This window comes from Drosophila rhopaloa, unplaced genomic scaffold, assembly GCF_018152115.1.
Source record: "Drosophila rhopaloa isolate 14029-0021.01 unplaced genomic scaffold, ASM1815211v1 contig_167, whole genome shotgun sequence".
Taxonomy (NCBI): Eukaryota; Metazoa; Arthropoda; class Insecta; order Diptera; family Drosophilidae; genus Drosophila; species Drosophila rhopaloa.
Window position 1 is genome coordinate 1380160 of NW_025335047.1, and position 21585 is coordinate 1401744.

At 45.8% G+C, this 21585-nt stretch overlaps 3 protein-coding genes across 3 annotated transcripts; 2 read left to right on the forward strand and 1 right to left on the reverse strand.

Annotated features, from left to right (window-relative positions):
* The first annotated feature begins 993 nt into the window (after window positions 1–993).
* Window positions 994–3220, forward strand: LOC108046652. The gene is made up of 2 exons (XM_017126488.2): window positions 994–1616; window positions 1669–3220. Exons 1-2 carry the CDS (start codon window positions 1547–1549, stop codon window positions 3000–3002), a joined length of 1404 nt encoding a protein of 467 aa, XP_016981977.2. The 5' UTR covers window positions 994–1546; the 3' UTR covers window positions 3003–3220.
* A 1074-nt stretch (window positions 3221–4294) lies between these two features.
* Window positions 4295–7014, forward strand: LOC108046635 (solute carrier family 25 member 44). The gene is made up of 4 exons (XM_017126459.2): window positions 4295–4406; window positions 4794–5706; window positions 5768–5895; window positions 6164–7014. The coding sequence occupies exons 2-4, from the start codon at window positions 5004–5006 to the stop codon at window positions 6353–6355; spliced, it is 1023 nt and encodes a 340-aa protein (XP_016981948.2). The 5' UTR covers window positions 4295–4406; window positions 4794–5003; the 3' UTR covers window positions 6356–7014.
* Window positions 7015–7278: 264 nt separating this feature from the next.
* On the reverse strand, window positions 7279–20830 carry LOC108046634. Its single transcript, XM_017126458.2, has 7 exons — window positions 20602–20830; window positions 17783–18097; window positions 17583–17709; window positions 12427–12816; window positions 11477–12204; window positions 11138–11413; window positions 7279–10416 (listed from the first exon to the last, which is right to left on the reverse strand). Exons 2-7 carry the CDS (start codon window positions 18081–18083, stop codon window positions 7358–7360), a joined length of 4881 nt encoding a protein of 1626 aa, XP_016981947.2. The 5' UTR covers window positions 18084–18097; window positions 20602–20830; the 3' UTR covers window positions 7279–7357.
* Between the last annotated feature and the right edge of the window lie 755 nt (window positions 20831–21585).

A 21585-nucleotide genomic window follows, 5' to 3' on the forward strand; every position in this document is an offset into this window, starting at 1 on the left:
CTATTGGAAATATCCTACAGGTATGTACCATATATTTTTTAAAATTAAAAATTATATTTTTAGAACTATTTTGTTTTTCAAGAATCGAAAAATAGCTTTAACAAATATATTTTTAGTAAACTTTAGAATCAAAACACCTTTAGATCAAAAGGAAATGTTATTTTTTTTTTTCGCGCGATGCTCATATGCTTCATGCAATTTTTTACAATTACATAAAGATAACATTTATTTTTGTTTATAAAGGAAGAGATATTAAATGTTAATCCTAAAAATATTATCACAAATTTTAAATAATTTGAACATTTTAATACCGTTACTAGTGATCTTCATAGTACCCTTTAGTACATTGTAGGCCCTATGGGCCCACCCATTAGACCCTAATTTGTATGCCCAATTGGTGCCAATTACAAGTGCAATTGGGAAAACAAACTGTGGCGGTGAATGACTGACTCATCCGACGGATTGATCAACTTTGAACTCTGGCAAACAATGAGAGAGATTACGACGCATGCGCGCCCGCAACTGACATTACGAAACTCGTAACTCGTCTCGTGTTTGCTTTTTTGGTCTCCATAGAGATCTGTATATAATATATACATATGTAGTGATCTACTTTGCAGCAGCCCCAAAAGGGGGAGGTTGGGAAGTGAGGCCCATGGGCCCGCAGAAGACAATGCTTTTCTTTTTTCAAATTGTTTTGGCTCGGGCCTTTTTCTTTTGTTTTTCGCCTCCACTGCGAGGTGCGTGGTGCGGCTTGGCTTGGCTGACTCGGAGTCCGACTCCGAATCTGTCTCTTTTCTGGCTCCGTCGTGGAAAACACTTTCACTGCACATGATGAGGCAGTGGCACGGTCGTCACCAGTCACCAACGCGATGGCTTCTCTTCTCCCTTTCCTCGGCTTGTGGGTGTTTTTGCTGTTTCTGGTGGCAATGGAAGCGCGACCAAGCCAGTTTCCAGCTCCGCTTGGGCCTCGCATTTTCGGTTCAGCTTTGGGCGAGTTCGGAGGTGGATTCTTCTTTATAAAGATCCCCGGATTGCTTGAAATAATTGTGTCTGCCCTAAGGAATTTACTATCAGCCTTAAGAGGTCTTTGAAGAATAAAAGTTCAGTCTCAAGTTTTCGGTCAATAATCGTGTAAAGAAAATGAGTACTTAAGATTTCTTGAAAAACTAAAAAGTGTTTAGCCAAAGTATTTGAAATCCATTAAGCATAAAGATTACTTAAAGAACTACAAAACTATCTGAAGGACCTTATTACCATTGAATTCAATGATATATATATCCTAAAAAAAACAAGTGGCTTAAGATTTTCCAGAAAGTATTTCCCAAGTTAAAGAATATTGCTTTAAATACTAAACTCTACGTGATGAGGTTTCCTTGAGGATTGTATGTGAGGAATTTCATACAGAAATTTGAAAGAATTTAAAGGTGGTTAGACAAACATAAATATATACGCGGAAAAAAAAAATATCCTGAGTAAATTTTTGTGTCTTAAAACTCCATAAGAATTTCTCGAGCAAACCCCGCTCCATGGTTGCTAAACTACAATGTCGGAACACGTGAGCCGGGACTTCAATTGGCTGCACTTCCTGCTGTCCATGTGGGCAGTGTTGCAGGGTAAGTGACCTCCACTTCATCCCCTCCAATCTGACTAATCCCTGCCCCCTAGTGACCCTCTGCCAGCCGTATCAGCTGCCACACCGCTGCTCAAATCGCTTGGAGAACGCCCTGGAGCACATGCGACGTCGCAGTGTCCAGACCAAGAGCTCCTCCGCCTCGCGAGCCATGTGGGAGCCACCGCCCCAGAGTCCATACCAGCTGTACCACAGTTTCTACGGCCAGCACAGCGAGCCGGAGGACGACTTCTACAATGTGGGCGGCTACAGTACGGGGCGTGGCTACCGGGCCAAGCTGCTCCACAAAAGCGGGCAGGCCTTTCCCTTCGCCGACTCCAGTAGCAGTGGAGCCCTGGAGCTGGAGGATTTGCTGGCAGTCAACCAGGAATCCCATCAGGCGCAGCAGAACAGGCAGCCCCACAAGCTGGCCATTTCCCGCGTGGATGTGGAGGACCTCAAGGTGCGAGTGCCGCCGGCCAAGTCAGCGAATCGCTGGGTGGAGATCGACAAGTGCAAGTTCAGCACGGAGAACTCCACGCTGGACACGCGGCTGATCTTTCCGGATCTCACGCTCAGCGGGAAGGTGGTGATGCAGCCGATGGGCGGCAGGTGCCACATGATTCTGAGACTGAGGCACGCTGGCATCGAGTTCCGCACCGTTCCGTTGGGCTACGAATCCGGAGCGGGCTCCTCCGCCTATGAGCAGTCCAGGAGATTGGGAGCCGCCTCGGTGCGAACGGACTCCCACTTCGCCGAGCCCGGCTTCATATCCGTGTTTGCCCACGGATGCCAGGGACCCACTGGGATACGGCTGCGTCAGAACTCCAAGCGGAGATTCGGGACCACTCCGGAGGTGGAGCTGGGTGAGCCGCATGTGATACTGGGCGGCAAGCGACCGCAGAGATGGGGCAAGCTGCACCACCAGCAGCCCGGCTACGACATCCGACTGGGGCAGAGTCCACAGCGGGAGCACAGCCTGGAGCTGGGCAGCGATAGCCAGGCGCAGGATTCGGGTGAGTTCGTCGATGTGAACGGCGACAACTTCTACCGGCGGCAGTTTAGCAAGAAGAGGAGGCGCCGGCGGCGCTACGCCCGGGAGAACCTCGATGACCAGGTGCACTTCAGCGGGGATGTGCTGCACTTCGAGGACGAGCAGCTGCAGCAGCTGGTGGAGCCGGATGCCCGGGCCTTTGCGGACATCTTCAGCGGGAGTGGATCGAGTGGGGATCGCGAGGAGCTGGTGGGCGAGGCCATGTCCCACGAGCTGGAGAAGCTGTTCTCCATGGGAGTGCGGGGTCTGCTGACCACCTACATGCAGCGGGCCCTCCAGCCGGCCATCAAGGAGACCCTGATGGAGAACATGGGCTACACCCTGAGCTACGGCTGAGGGCCACTGCCCCTCCTAGTTTAAGCCCTCTATTTATGTCCGATGCAGCAGAAATAAAAGCGAATCTAAGCGAATCTTACCAGCTTGGCCGTATCCATGGATCGATGGCGAGTTGAACTTGTGGGGTATTCACTAATTGGATTGCACCTGGCTGCTGGACATCAATAGTCCTCAATTATTCAGAGCTCGATGGCTTTCACTTGTCGCAGATCAGCGCGCATTCCGGTGCCCGTGTGCAGTTGGTTTCGAGTGTCCGTGGTGACTGGCTGGGGCAATCCTGGCCAGGACTCCGGGATGCCGCTGGAGTCGCTCTACAAGGGTTGCAGTGGCAGGATGCTGCGGAGGACTCACTGCGCAGGGGCGTCACGCCCCCTCTCGCCGCTGATTGGCTGGATTACGTAAAGGGGGAGGGACCAATGGGAGGTCGGCATGGGCGGTAATTGGGTGCAAATGTCAAAAGTCGAAAGTCAATCAATTTGACAATCGCTTGCCAAACATTTAAATTTGAAATTGGGCTTGAAGCTGGTTAAATCTATTTAAAAAGATATCAATAGATTAAGACGATGCAAATTCGTTTTATATTTAAAGAAGAAGTTAGGCAGCCTAGAAATATAAATTTTATGACATTCTACAACATTTTTCCAATGGCTAATTTAAAAAGACTTTTAATATAAACTCTATCATAACTCACAGCCCAAACAACTTAAACTTTAACAATAATAAAACTCAGCAAAATTTTAAATTTATCAGTATTTAAAAATTGTTTGGCTATTTATATAAACTTAAACACAACATTAAGAACTGTCTTAATAAAAGAAATTCAAAATTTGTATTTTAAAGCGAAAACAAACATTTTGCAAGGATATAATAATAACAGAAAGTAAATAAAATTTGGCGGACTAAAATAAAACGGTGTATATATAAAATAACAGATTTAAATATATTACCTAATAAATTTGAATATGTACGGTTTCATAAAGTTAAGAAACTAAAAATAGAATTCAAATTTGCTTAAATAATACTTTAAAAATCAAATAAGAGATGGGAACAAATCCAATTAGCAAGCTTACGCAAAACTATCTGGTAGAGTTTAAAAAAATAATAAAAATATATGGCAAATTAAAACATTGTAGATTCAATTAAAATTCCTTATTTAAAAACAATCACAAATAATGTTCAAATAAGCTAAATATTCTGATTGGAAACTATTAAGTTTGCTAACCGGATTGAGCCCATGATAAGTGCTTATCAAAGTTCTAAACCTCTTTTTGGGGAACCCCTGGTTGCCACCTCTGGCCACACTTCCCACACCCAAAAATCTCTCTTATAGTAATTTTTTCATTCTCATCAGATTTATTATGTGATATGTACAAAGCAAGTATCCAAACAACAATACTGGCGTAGGTAAGTGACCAATCAACCTCCTGTTATCCGATCACCCGCTCCATTGTCGCTGAAAACAGTTGGAATCCCGTCCAGACTCCGGGTGAAGAGTTTGTTTACGTCCGTGTGCTTTTTCAAATGGGAGGGGAATGGGGAGGGGGTGGTGGCCACTCAGTCAGGTGTCTGCGCATTATATAATAACAACTCCAAATCGACAGAGCGCCAAGATTTATATATATAGATTAGATAGCCTTAGAGCACTCCGCCGGATTCCCTTGGCATTGGCGGGTGGGCAAAGGTCACCGGCGGCCCATCCAAATCCGAATCTGTCTCACGACCTTGGGAATGATTTTCGTGCGTACGCGTCTGAGTTGCGTCAATGTACTCATGATGTTTTGTATTCCCCAGATATATGTATATGTGCATGCAAACACGGCAACAATAAGCGGAACACAAAGGAACCCCGATCTAGAGTCATGCAGGTCGAATGCCTCCAGAGACAGCAGCACACCAGGCTGTGAAGGAAGCCAACAACACTCCGAAGCTTCCACGCATGCGAACGAATCACTCCGCTAGGAGCAGGAGGACAAGCAGGATCACCATCAGCAGGTAGCAGTAATGGCGGAAAGCAGTGGCAGCACCACCACGCGCCTCGCGGTGGCCACAGGCGGAGTGGGAGGAGCAGGAGGCACCGATGCCCCCTACATACGTACCATCGAATGGAACATGATGAACAAGACCAAGTTCTTTCCGCTCTCCATGCTCAGCTCCTTCTCGGTGCGCTGTTGCCTCTTCCCGCTCACCGTGATCAAGACGCAGTTGCAGGTGCAGCACAAGAGCGATGTCTACAAGGGCATGGTGGACTGCGCCATGAAGATCTACAAATCCGAGGGCGTGCCCGGTCTGTATCGAGGATTCTGGATATCCTCCGTGCAGATAGTGTCTGGTGTTTTTTACATAAGCACCTACGAAGGAGTGCGCCACGTGCTCAACGATCTGGGCGCCGGACATCGGATGAAGGCCCTCGCCGGCGGCGGCTGTGCCTCGCTGGTGGGCCAGACCATCATAGTTCCTTTCGACGTCATTTCGCAGCACGCCATGGTGCTCGGGATGTCGGCGCATGCCGGCGCCAAGGGCGACATCAATCCGCTGGGCATCAAGTCGTGGCCCGGACGCAGTCGGCTTCACATCTCCATGGACATCGGCAGGGAGATAATGCGGCGCGATGGCTTCCGGGGGTTCTATCGGGGCTACACCGCCAGCCTGATGGCCTACGTACCTAATTCGGCCATGTGGTGGGCCTTCTATCACCTCTATCAGGGTGAGTCTTCCGCTTACGAGTGAGATTAGATTATGTATTTAAATTTTCACCCTATTCGCAGACGAACTGTTCCGCATCTGCCCCGTCTGGGTGTCCCATCTGTTTATCCAGTGCGTGGCCGGCAGCCTGGGTGGCTTCACAACGACAATACTAACCAATCCATTAGATATAGTGCGAGCCCGTTTGCAGGTGAGTTTTTGGGGATTTAACTTGTAGTAGGAAATGTCAATCTAATTAACATTTTGAATTGATTTTTAACTAAATCTATCTTGCAAACATACGAATCATACAAAAATCTAAATTCAAATCAATTTAAACATTTCTTTATTGCAAGTTTTATTAAGTGTGTCGTAATTGATACGATGACTGTGCTTGAATCTCAAACACGAGCTGTTATCTTACCAATTAGAATTGGTCGTCACTTGTGCGTAATCTAAAAAACGCTATCTTCCCCCAGGTCCACCGCCTGGACTCGATGAGCGTCGCTTTCCGGGAGCTCTGGCAGGAGGAGAAGCTAAACTGCTTCTTCAAGGGCCTGTCCGCCCGCCTGGTGCAGTCGGCAGCCTTCTCATTCAGCATTATCCTAGGTTACGAGACCATCAAGCGCATTGCGGTGGACGAGCAGTACAAGCACCAGATCCGCTGGTGAAGAGCGCACAAACCCCAGCCAAACTGAAACCAACTCAAAACTGCATTTACGCGACGTACTGAAAACCACCAGAACCGGAGGAGATTCGCCACGATTGTAAATAACAAATGCGAGAGGAAGGAGCAGAGGAGCACAGGTTAATTAGTTGAATTACCAACGATAGCGAATTATGGAATCATAGATAGCGGAAGCATCGAGGAGGATGTACTTTTAGTAGAGCGTTTCAATTTGCTTGCGGCTAAGATGTTCAAGTAACGCAATTCAATATGCAAATACCCCAAAGTGTTGTAGCTTAAAGTGTACATTATTTTTGTTATACTTAGTCGTTTTATACCTAACACGCATAGAGGCCGATCGGTGACAAGCATAATTTATTATACACATTACTATACTTGTACTTGTACGTAATTGATGATGATGATGTTGATAATACTGTTGATTATATTGGTAGCCCAATTACTTTACACTACTTAGCACAGCAATGTTTGCGCCAAACAAAATACCACAAACTGGACATGCCGAATTAGAAATTAATACCGAAACAGGGTCGCCCCTTCCCAAAGGTCGGGATGCACTTACCTAGTTAAGCATTCGTGTGTGTGTTCTCTGAGTGAATAACCTAGTTTTAGTCTGCATTGTAATAAAGTACAAACCAAGAATTGTTACATTTTTGGCCCTGTGAAATATGAAATCTGTGTCCGAAAGAATCTGCAAACGATCTTGAGATTTACAATGCTGATTTAGAGAAGAACTACCTTTATACTTATTCCGTTCGTTAGTTAGTTTTCTATTGTCTCTAGTGAATAATCAGATTTGTAATCGTCATGTCTTCCTAAAGTTGTCGAATAGATTTTATAGAACAAGCAATTTCAATTAATTAACTGCTTTTAAAATTAAACCCGAGTAATGGATGAACATTTAAGTTGAATGATAGTTTGATTTTAATTCGTGCTTTTAAATTATAAATAAATAAATAAGTAATCTAGGGCTAATTTGGCATTTCTAGTTACTGTCCACTGTTGCCACAGTGGTCACCTCCCTCGCCTCCTTAGTGGTTTCAGATCCGTTCGGCACATCCTCTTTATGAGTGGTCCTGGAAACATTTGATGTTTCCGGCTGAACCTTTAGATTCTGCTTTAGCCAGGCATTGTTGAAGTTCTTAATGGGAGTGGGCACTTCGCCGGTGGGTGCCACATCCATGTTGATGGCCGGTGGCTGCGGCAATGGCGGCTCCTCGCTGGCCTTGTTGTAGATCACCCAGTTGTCGGGTCTGTCCGGCTTGGTCAGTACGGTGATTGGGGCAAAAGCCACACTGGCCAGTTGCTTCAGCCTCTGGGCCTTCAGCCGCGCCTCCGAGTTCCCGTCCACATAGTCGTCCGTCTCGTCCGCAAGTATGTCGTTGCCCAACTGCTTGCCCAGGCTGTCCGGAAACACAGTCACCTTGCTGTTCGTCACACTCCTGCTGGAGGTGGACAGCATGGGCTTGGGCACCTCCGTCACGTAGTTCGTACGCGTCTTGTTCTCCAGCATGGGCATTACGTAGTTGTCGTCCAGGGAGGTCACGTTCGTTCCGGTCGAGTTTTGCGTCGCGTCTCGCATCAGTTGGGGTCGCATGTAGCCGTCCTTGTCGAACTTCTTGGTGGACAATTCCGCCGGGTCCGACACCTTCCGGGTCTCCGTCGTGTCCAGGTCGTTGCTGGGTAAGTCCTCGTCGTACACGTAGTCTGCATCCTCTTCAGTTGAATGGCTTTCGTCCGTGGTCAAGTTGGACAGTGTCCTGCTCACATAGTCATAGTCCAGTAGGTACAGTTTGTGCTCCGTCTGAGTCAGTTCGTTGCTGTTGTTGCCCGCCTCCTTGAGTTCTGGTGTCCGTCCGTAAAAAGTCTGTGCCTGTGGTCTGAACCCTGAACTGGATCCAGAGAATGGGCTGGGATTGCGGTCAGTGATCAGTTCCCTGTCGTAGTACAGTTCGCTCTGGGCAGGTTGGTAGTCCGGTCTGTACGAGGATTGACCCACCAGCCCGTACGATCCCCCTCCCCCTCCTCCTAGCACCTGATTTTGATTGGGTCTTGGGTAGGAGCTCACCACCGGACTCAGGTCCTGACTGGGACGAGGGCGTATGTTGAAGCTAAAAGTGCTGTCCGCTCCATTGGCAGTGGCCACTCCGGAGATGCTGCCAAAGTGGCCCGAGCTCACCGCACTGCTGGAAGCGTGCAGAAAACCGGAGCCGGGATTGGCGCCAATCTGGGAACTGGTGGCCACCGGATACGAGTGCACCGAGTTTGGCGGTCGCGGGGAGAAGGACGAGGATCCTCCTGTCAGTATATGCGAGTTGCTAATGGGACTGTGCACCACATTGCTCTCAAACTGGGGCCGCTCATTGTGGCTCTGCGAGATCGGGGATGGAGTCGTGGGCATGGGTCGTCGGTTTCCCAGGGGATTGAAGCTGTTCGTGGCAAAGGTCAGGAAGTTCTGGAATATGTTCGGTGCCCGGGTCGTCGTCGTCCGTCTGTCGTCGTTGTCGTTCAGATAAATGATGGTCGGTGGCTTGGTCCTCTGTCCCTGGGTGCTAATCTCGGAGAGGGAATGCTGATACCCATAGCTTGGTATGGAAACTGGAGTAGTGCTGGCGTAGTCCACGTGCTGCGGTGCGTAGTTCGAGTCGTAGTACGGCTTGTGGCCAGTCGTGTACTCCGTCGTGGGTCGTGATCCGGGGTTCTTGTTCGTCTGTCTGATGTTTATCTCAATCTCATACTGGTCGGCGTTCGGTCCGTTCACAACCACCTTTTGGGGTCTCTCGTAAAGCGGTCTGTTCTGGTACTGTCTAAGTTCCACGCCCCTTTTCGTGGGTTTACTGATCTTGGGGGCTTTCGTCTGTCGAGTGGAGCGTTCCAAACTGACTGTGGAGCTGGTTTGGATGTCCCTTGGGGTACTAGTACGGTTTCGCTGCAGGTGCAGTAGTCGCGAGTCCAAAGTCTTGTCCAGCTGGTTTTCCAGCTTTCTATCGTCGCGTCTTTCAGTTTTTGAGGCTTCTGTAGTCTGTCCTGTATTTGTATTGTTCCCCTGAAGTGTCGTCTTTAAGTCAGTTTCAGTTTCAGTTTGGTTTATGTCTGATTTGCTTGGTTTGGTAGGGTCATCTTTGTTAGCCCTCACTTCAGCTACGTCCTCAGTGTCCCCTTCTTCGTCCTGGTCAAAGTCGTTCTCGTCCTCTGTGAAAGTTCCTGTTCCTGTCTGCGTGTCAGTGGCATTGCCCCCCGAGCTGCGTAGTTCCACGGGCACATTGTTGATGATCACCCTTCGCTTGGGACCCGATCCCTCTGGCCTTCTCACATTCACGCTCTTTATGTTGATGGTGATCTTCGGTGACTTGTCCAGTTTGTTGTTGACGCCACTTACGGGCTTGCGAGTGGGCGTGGTCTGTCGGTTAATGTTACTGTTCGTCACTGTCTTTCGTCTGAGGTCGAGTTTGTCACTGACTTTGGTCGAGTTCCCGCTGGTGGGTCGATGAAACCCGCTGCCCGAATTGGCACTGAGCTCCACCTGCGGCTTAATGGGTTTCACCCGGTTCGAGAAGCCCGCCTTGTCCTCCTTGATGATCTGCACCGACCCCAATTGCGGCTGGGCAATGTTGAACACCTGGTCGGGCATCTGTGGGTTGTGGAAGGGATCTTGCTCCAGCCAGGGGCTCAGATCGATTGGGGCCAGGCTGCCCACTCCGCAGGTCTGTCGCTCGTTGTCCTCGAATTCGGCCGGAATGAAGATGTGCGGCTGGAGGGTGCCGCCACCCACCGTGCGGCAAAGGACCTGAGCCAAGGACACGCGGCGCAGGGAGTGCAGCTGAGCGGGGGTGAAGGAGCTCTCGAAGCCGCCGTTCTCGTACCAGAAGCGATCGCCCCGCCTCGCGTTGCTGAACTGCTGGGCGATGATGCAGGCAAAGGTCGGTCCCACCAATCCACCCACTACTGGGCGCTCCGCAATGCCGCCCACAAAGAGGTCGATGTCGTGCACGCTGCGGTAGGCGTGGCCAATGCGCTTCGCCGACTCCGGACCCACCACGTTGGCTAAAATGTAAAAAAGAGAAACCGGGTTATAGCCAAAAATTCCGGAGATATTGGTAATAAATTGGTATCAACCGCTATCAAAAACAAACAGTTTCCAAATAGTTTTTTTTGTCCGTAACAAATTTTTTTCTAGAACTTTATATTATAACATTTAAAGTTCTTCAACGATTACTATTCAATGAACTCGAATTCTTGTTAATTCTTAAACTCTTTCAGTTTGGAACTACAAATACTTTACTATAGTTAGAATTTTGAAAAGATAAGCGTTTCTTTTTCTTTGATGCAATTTTAAAAATTCTTCTAAAATTCCTGGAATTTTGGTGTAATTATATTTTAGAAGGTCTCAAATTGTTTGGCGAATCACGTATTTTTTTCAATTTTGTTGAAATTGAGAACGAAATCAATCGCTTTCAAGACTTGACTGCTAATGCTGATTAAGAAATTAGTTATATATTTAATAGTGTGGAGAAGGACTATGATTTGTGATGGTTAAATTAAACCTGTTAAAACAAAAGTACCACAACATATAAACAGCTTTTTTTCTTCAAGAAAACGAGTTTTTAAAGCTGTCATAACTGACGAACATGTCAAGCAATCGTGTTTTTAAAATTATGCAGCAAATAATTATTGTATATATTTTGGAAATTTAAAGGGACTTTTAACCGACAAATTTTGACTCAATAATCGAGTTAGAAAAGATTAGAGAAAGTAATTAGCTCACCGAAGTCATCCCAGCTGAGAATGGGGCTCAGGCCACAGGGCACTCGCCAAGAACTGTAGGGAGCGATGCCGTGGTCCCTGCCCCGCTGGATGTTGATGGCGGCCAGGTCCAGGCCAAAGGGAAAGCCGGGGGTCTGGAACAGGTGGTTAGTCAGCTCTGGGGTGATGAACTCGTCCCTCTTCAGGGCCCTCTGGGAGGCCAGGCCACGCAGAAGGCGATGCAGTGAGCCCGCCGAGCCAATGTCACCGCGCTGGAACTCCTCGTGCAGGCTGACATCTTGGGGAAGGGGAACATAATGATTAGAAGATCCCTGAATGTTCAGAACCCCCACGAACTCACTATTATTGATCACGTTGTGGTGACGGTCGCATCTCGTATAGGAATTCTGGACCAGCGAGTGGCCAAAACGGAAGGCGGCGGCTGCGAAGGCGTTGGCCACCGTGGGATTCACCTTGGAACTGTACCGCTCGTAGAAGCCGGTGGGCATCAGCTCCAGGTCGAAGAGCTTGGCCACCTCCCTGCCCAGGATGACGGGCAGGAACTCCCTGAAAGTGATGTGCTGGAACAAGGCGCCCACAATCCGCCGCGTCTCCTGGTACACCTTCTCGTCGCTCCAATGCGGATTCAGTTCGCTCAGCTCCATTGCAATCCGGTTGTGTTCGCCCACCCACACATGGTGCATGGCCAGCAGGCCGGGCTGCTCGCCACTTCGTCCGTCTCCGGAGCGGATGCACTTGGTGGCCATGGCTCCCCGCTGGCACACATCCTCGGCGGGATCTCCGCGTCCGTAGACGAGCAGGCCGTGCCGGAACACGCGGCCATTGTCCGAGGACTTGGCGCTGTTCGAGTAAATGGGCGAGGCGTCGATGTACGAGGTCACCTGGTTGGTCTGCTCCCGCCAAGAGAGCACACAGTCGCGTCTCTGGGCCGGAGCCGAACGGAGGAACTCCAGGCAGCGCACCTTGAGCGGCGCCAGCCAAGGATCGTCCAGCGGCACCTTGATGGGAAAGCAGGCGGGATGGAAGTCCTTGCCGCCACAGCAACTTGGTATCGAACCATTGATGGAACTAAGGGAGTAAAGTAAATTTTTCATTAGAGGTTTAAAGGTGATAGGGGCTTTGGATTATTTTAAATTTTTAATTAACAAAGCTGGTATTATCTTTTTTTTTTATTTTAAATTTTTGCCTGAGGTTCTGTTTTCCTCACACTTTCGGCCACTGTTTGCTATTGCAATGATGTCTTAATAGAATACCAAACCACCTTTAAATAGGTTGATCGTTAAAACTTACCGCGGCTGAGCTGTGGAGGTCAAGTCGTGGTCGAGCAACTGGCCCCACTGGGCGATCATCAGGGTGAGCGGTGCCTCCCCCTCCCGCGCTCCATGGACCAGCAGGCTGACGAAGCGGGACGAGGAGAGGGTGCTGCCGTCCGCCGAGCTGCGCACCGTGTCCACTCCATCGCCGTACTCCGGCGGCAGGAAGCGGTTGAAGGGCATCTGGGCGGCGCCCCACCTGGGCCGTCGCTTGTTGTTGCAGGTGCCGTCGTGGGTGCGGTACCGCTCCGAGGCGGGCATGCAGGGCGGCGGATCCCGCGGCGGGCAGAGGCCCTCCAGGGCGGTTCGCCGGAGCGAGATCCGCTGCGAGTGCGACTGGCGGGCCAGCTCATCGATGTGCTGGAAGCTGGCGAGTAAAGAGATCGAGGTGGATGGATGGTGGTGGTGTCAGGAGCGGCAGGACCATCATCCTGCCACCAAATCAGAGCCATGCGACATGGCTGCGCTTAAATTTCGTGATCGAGTGGCGACTGCTCGGGCCGCCGGCTTCTATTTATAAAACGCTCGACTGCGGAGTCGGTGGAAACGAGTTCGAGTTCGAGTTCGCCACCGAGTGGTGGTGACTCCGACTCCGACTACGACTCCAAATGGGATCCACCGTCGAATTAAGCCCACTGGCGGTAGTGCGAGATTGAGGCGGGAAAACGCATGTGAAATCGGTGAGCAGCCGCTGGCTTTAATTTACCCGCTTTTGCTTTCCATTTGCTGCGTTTATTAGCAACTCTTTTTTCGTCAATTTTCATTTCGTTTGGATCGCGATGGGTATAATGACTTGGTCATGAAACATGACGGGTTTTATTGACGGTAATGTGCGTTTATGGCTAGCAGATGTCGTCGATAAAGGGTCACTTTTGTGTTACTTTTTGTTCGGTTATTGTATGATTTGTGATTTGGATGGGGAATCCCCAGAAAGATTGAGTATTTTATGGCTGACGAAATGAAGTCTTTAAGTACTTTTTTTACCTTTGATTTTAATTTTACTAACATATGTTTTAACACATAATTTTTAAAAATAAAAATGTATTTATTTTATTTGTGGATCAGCTTTTAAGAAAGTAACCGAGTACTTTTCTAAATATTAAATATTTGTTATTTTGTGTGTGTAAAAATTTGTATTCTAATTATTTTTCTATTGATTTTCAAATTAATGTACTAAAAACGGTTTATTTTAAACATCTACTAAGAATTTGCATCCATCTTATTTTTCATTTAAATGAGAGTTGATTTGCTTTTTTTTTTATTTTTTCTTACTACGTAATTAATTTTTAACAACTATTTATTTGGGCAAAGAAACACAAAAATTTGTTTTGTAATGCTTTAAAATAAATCCATATAAATTGATACCTTTTGTTAAAATTCTTTAACAAAATAAATAGTTCAGACGGAGGTGACTTACATTAAAACACTAATCTCTGCAGTTTTTAATTGCAGTAGCAAGTGCCTATTGCTGCGCTTCCCACCAATCGATCTCAATCGGCTTTTCTACTTTCTCTTGGCTAGATCACATGTGTGGGACGCCCAACTTCCTGCCTGGCATATAATTTCCTGCGGTCTAGCGATCAATCTTCTAGGAGTTTTCACTTTTCTGCACTCGAATGTCCAAGAAATTAGCTATGATTAAATGCCATTTTCGATGGTCGCCAAGGGGATGCGCAAGTGTATAATAGTTTCGGCACGTTTTTCCAGTTTTCCTGCCAATCGTCAGCTTTTTGTCAGCAGGTGAAAGTGGAAATACATATTTTCCCAGGCTTTGTGCGCTTCGGTTGTCATTGCTCTGCACAATTATCGTATTAAGCATTGTTTTACTTGAAGAAAAGCCCATTAAAGGTGCAAACGCCCTTCGCCTTGAGTTCACCCGGCGTATACGCAATCTCGGTGCAAAGCGCAGCCGCAGCGTTGACTTTTTTTTTTGTATTTTATTAGTGCCGAGAGTTCATTGCCCCGCTGAAAACAAGAGAAATAAAAGCCCAATACAAAACTTTCGTACGACTTGGAGAGCTTGAGGCCGAATCGGCTGGTAGAAAACGAAAGTTGCCTCATGTTTGTGTTTCAGTTTTTGCTTTTTTTGTTCGCCAGCGTATCAGTTGTACCGCCGCTGCCTCAGTCAACGTCTCTGTCGACGTAGCAGCCGCCGAAGCTTTGCCTTTCCCTGTTTTTTGTTGCTGCCTGACTTGGCTTGATGTAATCAAATTGCGAATGCCGAATCTGAAGCTCCACAAATGTGAGAAAGAGAGCCATTCGGTTATATATGTGTTATTTTTCTAACGCTGTCGCTTTCTTTGGCTTCTAATTTGGCTAAATGCTGCTTTTGGCACCATTAACGAGCCCCATCGGCGACGATCATCATCATCGAGTGACGGTATTTGTCGATATTTAATTAAACCAAACATGCTGGCCATTTCATTTCGTAATTTGATTGTGGACACCGAGTGGACCACAAGGCATTTCCCATTAATGGCCATCATCATCAGCATCTTTTGTCTGGCAATTGTCTGTTTTTTTGGGGACGATGTCGCCGTGTCGCTTGTCGCCCCATTGATTGCAATTACATAAATGCGATTTCGGGCAGCTTTGCATTCGACGCGGTCAGAGCTCATTGCACCTGAGTCGAATCCACCTGGGTAAATTGCCTTTTCGGCTGCCCCAGGTGAAAGTTCTCAGCTCGACGCGTTTTTGTGTGTGGAAAATCGCATGGATTTCCACACAGCGTTTGTGGAAAGTGAAAACTCTGCCAGCGGAAAAACTGGAAAAACTGCCAGCCATCAACGATGGAAACGGAGATGGAAATGTAGTCGGAGTCGGAGTTGGTCGCGTCTGCCATTTCCGTTGCCCGGACCCAAAAGAGGTCGTTTAACCCGGGCCACTTTTATTTACCTTCACCCAACCCAATCCACAGTAATACCGAGACTCTTCGTCACTCAGAGAAAAATCGTAACTTACTGAATCAAAATGTCTAGATCAAATCTCTAGGGATTTTGAATCACTTAAAAATAAGTATATTCCAAAAAATTGAACGTATTCATTCTGGTTTTGAACATTGCTCATCAGGTCCTACAAAAAACGTAGAATGATTGAAAACCCCCTGTCAAGAGACTTAAAATATTCCTAGATTTTTACATTTTATATCACTTTCTTGTCAATATTAGTTATACATTTCTTCTCCATAAAATGTCTAGGTTAAATTATTAGTCTTAAGCAACACTGAAACCCAAGGAAACCGATTATATTGAAGACTGATTAAATAAAGTTGCCAATTAAGTAGCAATGCGCTAATCAAATAATAAATAATAATAATTTAATAATAAGAAAAAAACAAGAAAAGAAGCAAACTTCGGCAAGCCGAAGTTCATATACCCTTGCAGTTATTACAAATCGACTACATTTCCAATTCTATGCCTATATTACTAAAAGGTGGCCCATAACTGGACTTCCGAAGTCCATAACTTTACCAACTTTTATCCGATTTCAAAGTGGCATACCTTTAAAGACTTTTAATTTGATTCTAAAAATATCTGCATCAAAATTTTTCATTTTAGAGTTGGTCCAATTTTTGACCCATTTTCATGTCATTTATTTCCAAGTTTCCGATGTGTTGTTAGAAGGTGGCCCATAACTGGACTTCCAAAGTCCATAACTTTACCAAATTTTATCCGATTTCAAAGTGGCATACCTCTAAAGACTCTTAATTCGATTCTCAAAAAATCTGGGTTGGAGATGTCTCCTTCACTGCGTAGCACATTTTTGACCAAAATTATAATACCCTCTGCAAGGGTATAAAAAGATCAAAAAAGGCTAGCTTTAAAATATACAATATTTGTTTAATATGTATTTATGTTTTCTCATGCAAAAGTTGTGTCTAATGTATTACATTTGCATATTATTAGCTAACACATTGGTAATTGTACAAAATAGCACCTAAAATCATGAAATTAGCCATATTTGATAATGTTTTTCTTTCTGTGCAAGTAATTTGGTGCGATCTGGTATTGGATTTGGATTTGGGATTGGCGTTGGTGTCTTGGTCTTGTCTGCCAATTATGCGGCATTTCAATGTCAAAGTGAAAGTTGACTCTTAGTCATGAGCAATCGCAGTTGGACCCCATCGTTTTTGCTACGATTCGATATGGGCGAGAGGGGGGATGGTTGCTGTGGAGGGGGCCACTTCCACTTGAGCCAACTTCCAGGCCATTCCGATCCCGGCTCCAACTCATTAGCTCTGCCGCCGCAGAAACTGCTGCCATGGATGCCGTAGAACTCGTTAATCAAGCGAGAAAGTTGCCGGCGGTAATTGTCGACGAGGGGGGCGGTGAGGGGGGTGCACTCAGGGGGAGGCATCCTCTACTCAATAATATTGCTCACTTTTTTCGCCTTTGTCTTTTCCGTTACTTTTTGTTTTGCATAGTTGTTGCCCGCTTTGCATTAGATTGCCCGGGGGCAGAAACTCGAGTGTGGCCATGCCAACTTATCGTGGGTCATAACGGTTTCCCATGAATCTCACAAATTCCCCACACTTCACATTAATCAATATTTGACCAGCAAATTTATTACCAGAGAGTGACAGTCCAAGAATTGGAAATCAATTATTTTGTGCTAAAACAGAAATCTAAGTATTTAAAAATAATATGTATTACTACCTTTCCTGAGTTTTCCTGTACAACCTTTTATTTTTTAACAAAAGAAAGAACTATTTTTAAAGATTACCTTATTTAATGTTTTTGGTAAAATAAGGTTCCTATATCTTTATATTTACCTTTAGGACTTCCTAAACTTTAAATTTCCTATACCATTTACTTTTATATTTACCTTTAGGACTTCCTAAACTTTAAATTTCCTATACCATTAGGCACAATGAAATTGTATGGCTTTTATTTGTAGGGTATACAATAAATCAACATCAGTGATGCAATGACTTTTCGGCCCACCCACGAATCCACTTTGATTTTTAATCATGCGCATCGCTTTTGCCAATAACTTTTTTCATATGTCATAGCCACATATTTGCGGCTGATGAACTTATGGCCCGCCACAATCTGCACAAGCCGCATGTGTGGATACACCCACATCCAGACCACCCACCCACCATAATACCCACCTCCCCCCCCTGGAACTTACTTTTTGCGAAAGGCCTTGGCTGCGGCGAGGGTGGCGTAGGCGGCCATCTCCCGGCGATCCGAGTCCGAAGTGGGGGCATTGAAGCGGGAGAGCATCGCGGCCGGATGATTGTCCTGCAGGGTTTGGCCTTTGACGAGGCATTCCGAGGATTTCGAGGATGATGTGATTCAGGGTTAGGAAAAGTGCCGCATAGTACCCACCATTGCGCAGCATCTCCGGCTGAATGCGACCGTACAGCTCGGCCATGGCATCGAGTCCCTGTCGCACGCTCTGCTGCAAGGCCACATCCATCAAGGTGGGACGCCTGGAGCGCCCATTCCGCGTCCCCTGGAATCCACCCTCCACCTGCTCCGGGTGCAGCTCCTCCTCTTCCTCCAGGCCGAACAGCGGGATCAGCGGACGGGGCAGCTCCTTGGTGGGCGGCTTGCCGCTGCCCCTCTCCAAGTGCACCAGCAGCAGGAGCAGCAGCAGCACCGCCACCAGAAGTGATGGCTGCAGCATTCCAGCGGCGACTTCTGGAATGGTTTATTCGCTGTCAAGTTCAGTGCAAAGGTTGCCAAGGGAATTTGTGTGGGAAGTTGGAAAGTTGTCAGTGGTTTTGGGGTCATCTTTGGGTTTTCTTGGGGGGTTCAAAAAAAACTTTTAATTTTCTTTTAATTTAGCTTGTTAGCTTGGTAAACTCATAAAAACTAAAGCTTAAAGAATTAAAATAATTTAAAAATGCCTTTACTTAAAAAAGCGAAGTCTTAACTATGAGTGAAATATATCCAAGCAGTGACTTAGTCAATGAGTTGATTGGTTTCGCATTGCGTCCTAATAAAACACCAATCACCTAATCTCCCCCGAGGTGTAAAAGTTGCCAATAAACTGAGTGAACTCGATAAGGCGCGAATTAAACATAATTATCAATAATGTTACGTCGCTTTGGGTCGCCAATACCGATGCATAATTGCTGATGTTGCTTCTTTCGTGATTCAATCGATGCGGTTACATCAGCAACTAAAACATCGAAAAAGGCAGCAGCAAAAAAAAACAGCAAAAAGATTGCTATTATTTTGTTAGCCTTTTTTTAAGCTGCCCACTGCTAATTACAATAATGCAAAATTAACTTCAACTGCAACTTATTATCGCCCAAGCATATTATTCTCTTTTCCTGCGTTTTTTGTTTCTACTTGGCACTTTTATTTATTTCATTTTGTTTTGGCAGAGTGAATTTTGAGCTTGCTTTTATTTGAATACTCTTCTTAGGCCTGAGTTGTTTAACATTATGATTAAACAAGAAAGGAAAGCTAACTTCGGGCGGAGCCGAAGTTGATATACCCTTGCAGAATACTCTGTAAATTATATTCTCCAAAATTATTCATATGATGCATTCTTAATACTCATAAAAAATCCCAACTTCCTAACTTTAAAAACACCAAAGTTATGGCATTTCCAATCGTTCAGTTATATGGCAGCTATAAGATATAGTCGGCCGATCCTTATGAAATTTGGTATGTCGGATTGATTGGCCAAAAATAAAACCCATAGAAAATCCCAACTTCTTAACTTTACAAACAACAAAGTTATGGCACTTCCGATCAATCAGTTATATGGCAGCTATAAGATATAGTCGGCCGATCCTTAAGAAATTCGGTATGTCGGATTGATTGGCCAAAAATAAAACCCATAGAAAGTCCCAACTTCTTATCTTTAAAAACACCAAAGTTATGGCTTTTCCGATCGTTCAGTTATATGGCAGCTATATGATATAGTCGCCCGATCCGGCTCGTTCCGACTTATATACTACCTGCAATAGAAAGACAACTTTTGGGAAAGTTTCGAGCAGATAGCTTTAAAACTGAGGGACTAGTTTGCGTAGAAACGGACGGACAGACGGACAGACTGACAGACGGACAGACGGACAGGCGGACGGACAGACGGACATGGCTAGATCGACTCTCCTGGTGATGCTGATCAAGAATATATATACTTTATAGGGTCGGAAATGTCTCCTTCACTGCGTTGCAAACTTTTGACTGAAATTATAATACCCTCTGCAAGGGTATAAAAAACATAAATTGAGATGATTATTTTAAAAATTTCAAAGAAATTAGTTGTAGATAAGAACTAATCAGAAAAAACCTCAAATCCCTGGAATTTAAATTAGCCGAGCGTATAAAATGTTAATCACTTTATTTGTTCACGATGTCTTTCCTTTCTTTTCCTCGTTTTTACAGGCTTATTTAATTTGTTTCACTTTACTTATTTCGACGCAATGCGGAGTACTTTATATGCTTCAATGACCGCATAACGGGCGTCAAGAGTGCCAGTGGTCGATGTAATAACTATTTTATGGAGGCTAAAACCTACAATTCATACACTGCCTTTGCATTTGCACGTCCAGTAGTGTTAATAGACTGACCAGATGGACACCATGTGGAAAAATTCTTAGAGCAAAGTGGAAGGGGATAGACCTTGCCTGATACCAAATATGGTAGGCATCATTTAAGATCAAACTGCAATTGCAAGACTGTTACATTGCTTTGTTTTATAATCACTTAATTTGTGAAATAAAGTGCATAGAAAATATGCGATTTTTATTTTTTTTTGGAAGTATTAATTAAAGAGATTGCCGTTTAAATTTTTGCAATTTAACTTTTGTTGTATTATATATATATTCCATAGAGTTTAGAAAACTACCGAAATCCACAGGTATTTTGGGCAATGCATTTGCAGATGTTTGGTTTAGTTTTTTATAAAATTATGCAATTAGGCTCATGACTATGGGCTTGCATAAGGCCTTTTCTCTCTTCCTCGTTCAAGGGTCCACAGCTCCAAAACCACCTACATACAGTACCAGCCAGGAAGTTAATGGCTAAGAGAAATTTTGCAGTCCGCTATTATAGCCATTTGTGCGCCTTGGCTGGTTTTGACTTTAACGCGAAGACACGCTCACTTAGTCAACGGTGGCACTTCGGCCATTAATAATAATCAATTTGTTGGATGATCTTTTGCGCAAAAACGGAAATTGATTTACCCCAAGAGCCGTGGGCAATTTGTAGTTCGTAATTGCTGTGTTTAACACCTGCCTCAAATAGCCGGCGACTTTCACGTTAATTTTTGTGGTTGGTGGATGGTGGGTGTGTGGCAGCTTCTATTTTCCTGGGGCAGCTCCTGGCAATGCTTTACACTTTTTGGATCCGCCGCTCAAAACACACACCGAAAAGAAACTTTTTCGCGTTTGTATCTGGGATCGTCGTAAACCGAACTAAATCGATTCTCACCTCACGGCTGCCATTAGAAGCCAAAAGAAACACAGACGCCGAGCCGCAAAGCCGAGACATGCCACAGCTTCACCAAAAAACGTTGGAAAAAAGAGTAAAAAACCGACGGAGAGATGAAAAAAATGAAAAAGCACCAAAGACTTCCAGGCAAGCGACCAGTTCTTCGCCGGCTTTCATTCACTGGCCGCGTAGTAGCACCCAGCACCCCGCCTCAGCTTCTACTTTTAAATATTTATTATTTATTTTCAACTTGCTGGCGCTTATCGTCGTCGTCGTCGTCTTGGTCGTCGTGGTCGCCTCTTTCCGTATTCAAATCGAAACGAGAGAGATAAAATGCCTTGCGGCTGCATAAAGTTCCCATTAAAGCAGAAACATAAGAAATGTCTCACTATGCGCCGATCGCCATTCATCCGCTCCACTCCGCCGAGTTGGGCCATTCAGATTCAGATTCAGGCATCCGACCAGCTCCACATCCACATCCATGTCAATCCATTGCCGCAGCCGGTTCATCAAAAGATGCCCAGCTGGATGCTTTGCTTAGCAGACCGCTTCCCCTCCCCCCCCTTCCCCCTCCACCCCATGCTGGCTTATCGGCGACCGCCATCGAACTGCTTTCAATTAGAAGAGAAAGTTCTTGCCACAAGCGCATGCAAGAAAAAGTGAAAAAAGAAGCACACTCGAAAAGTAAAAATAATCAACAAAGAAATGTTGTTACCGGCGGCGGGCGAGCGATGCTT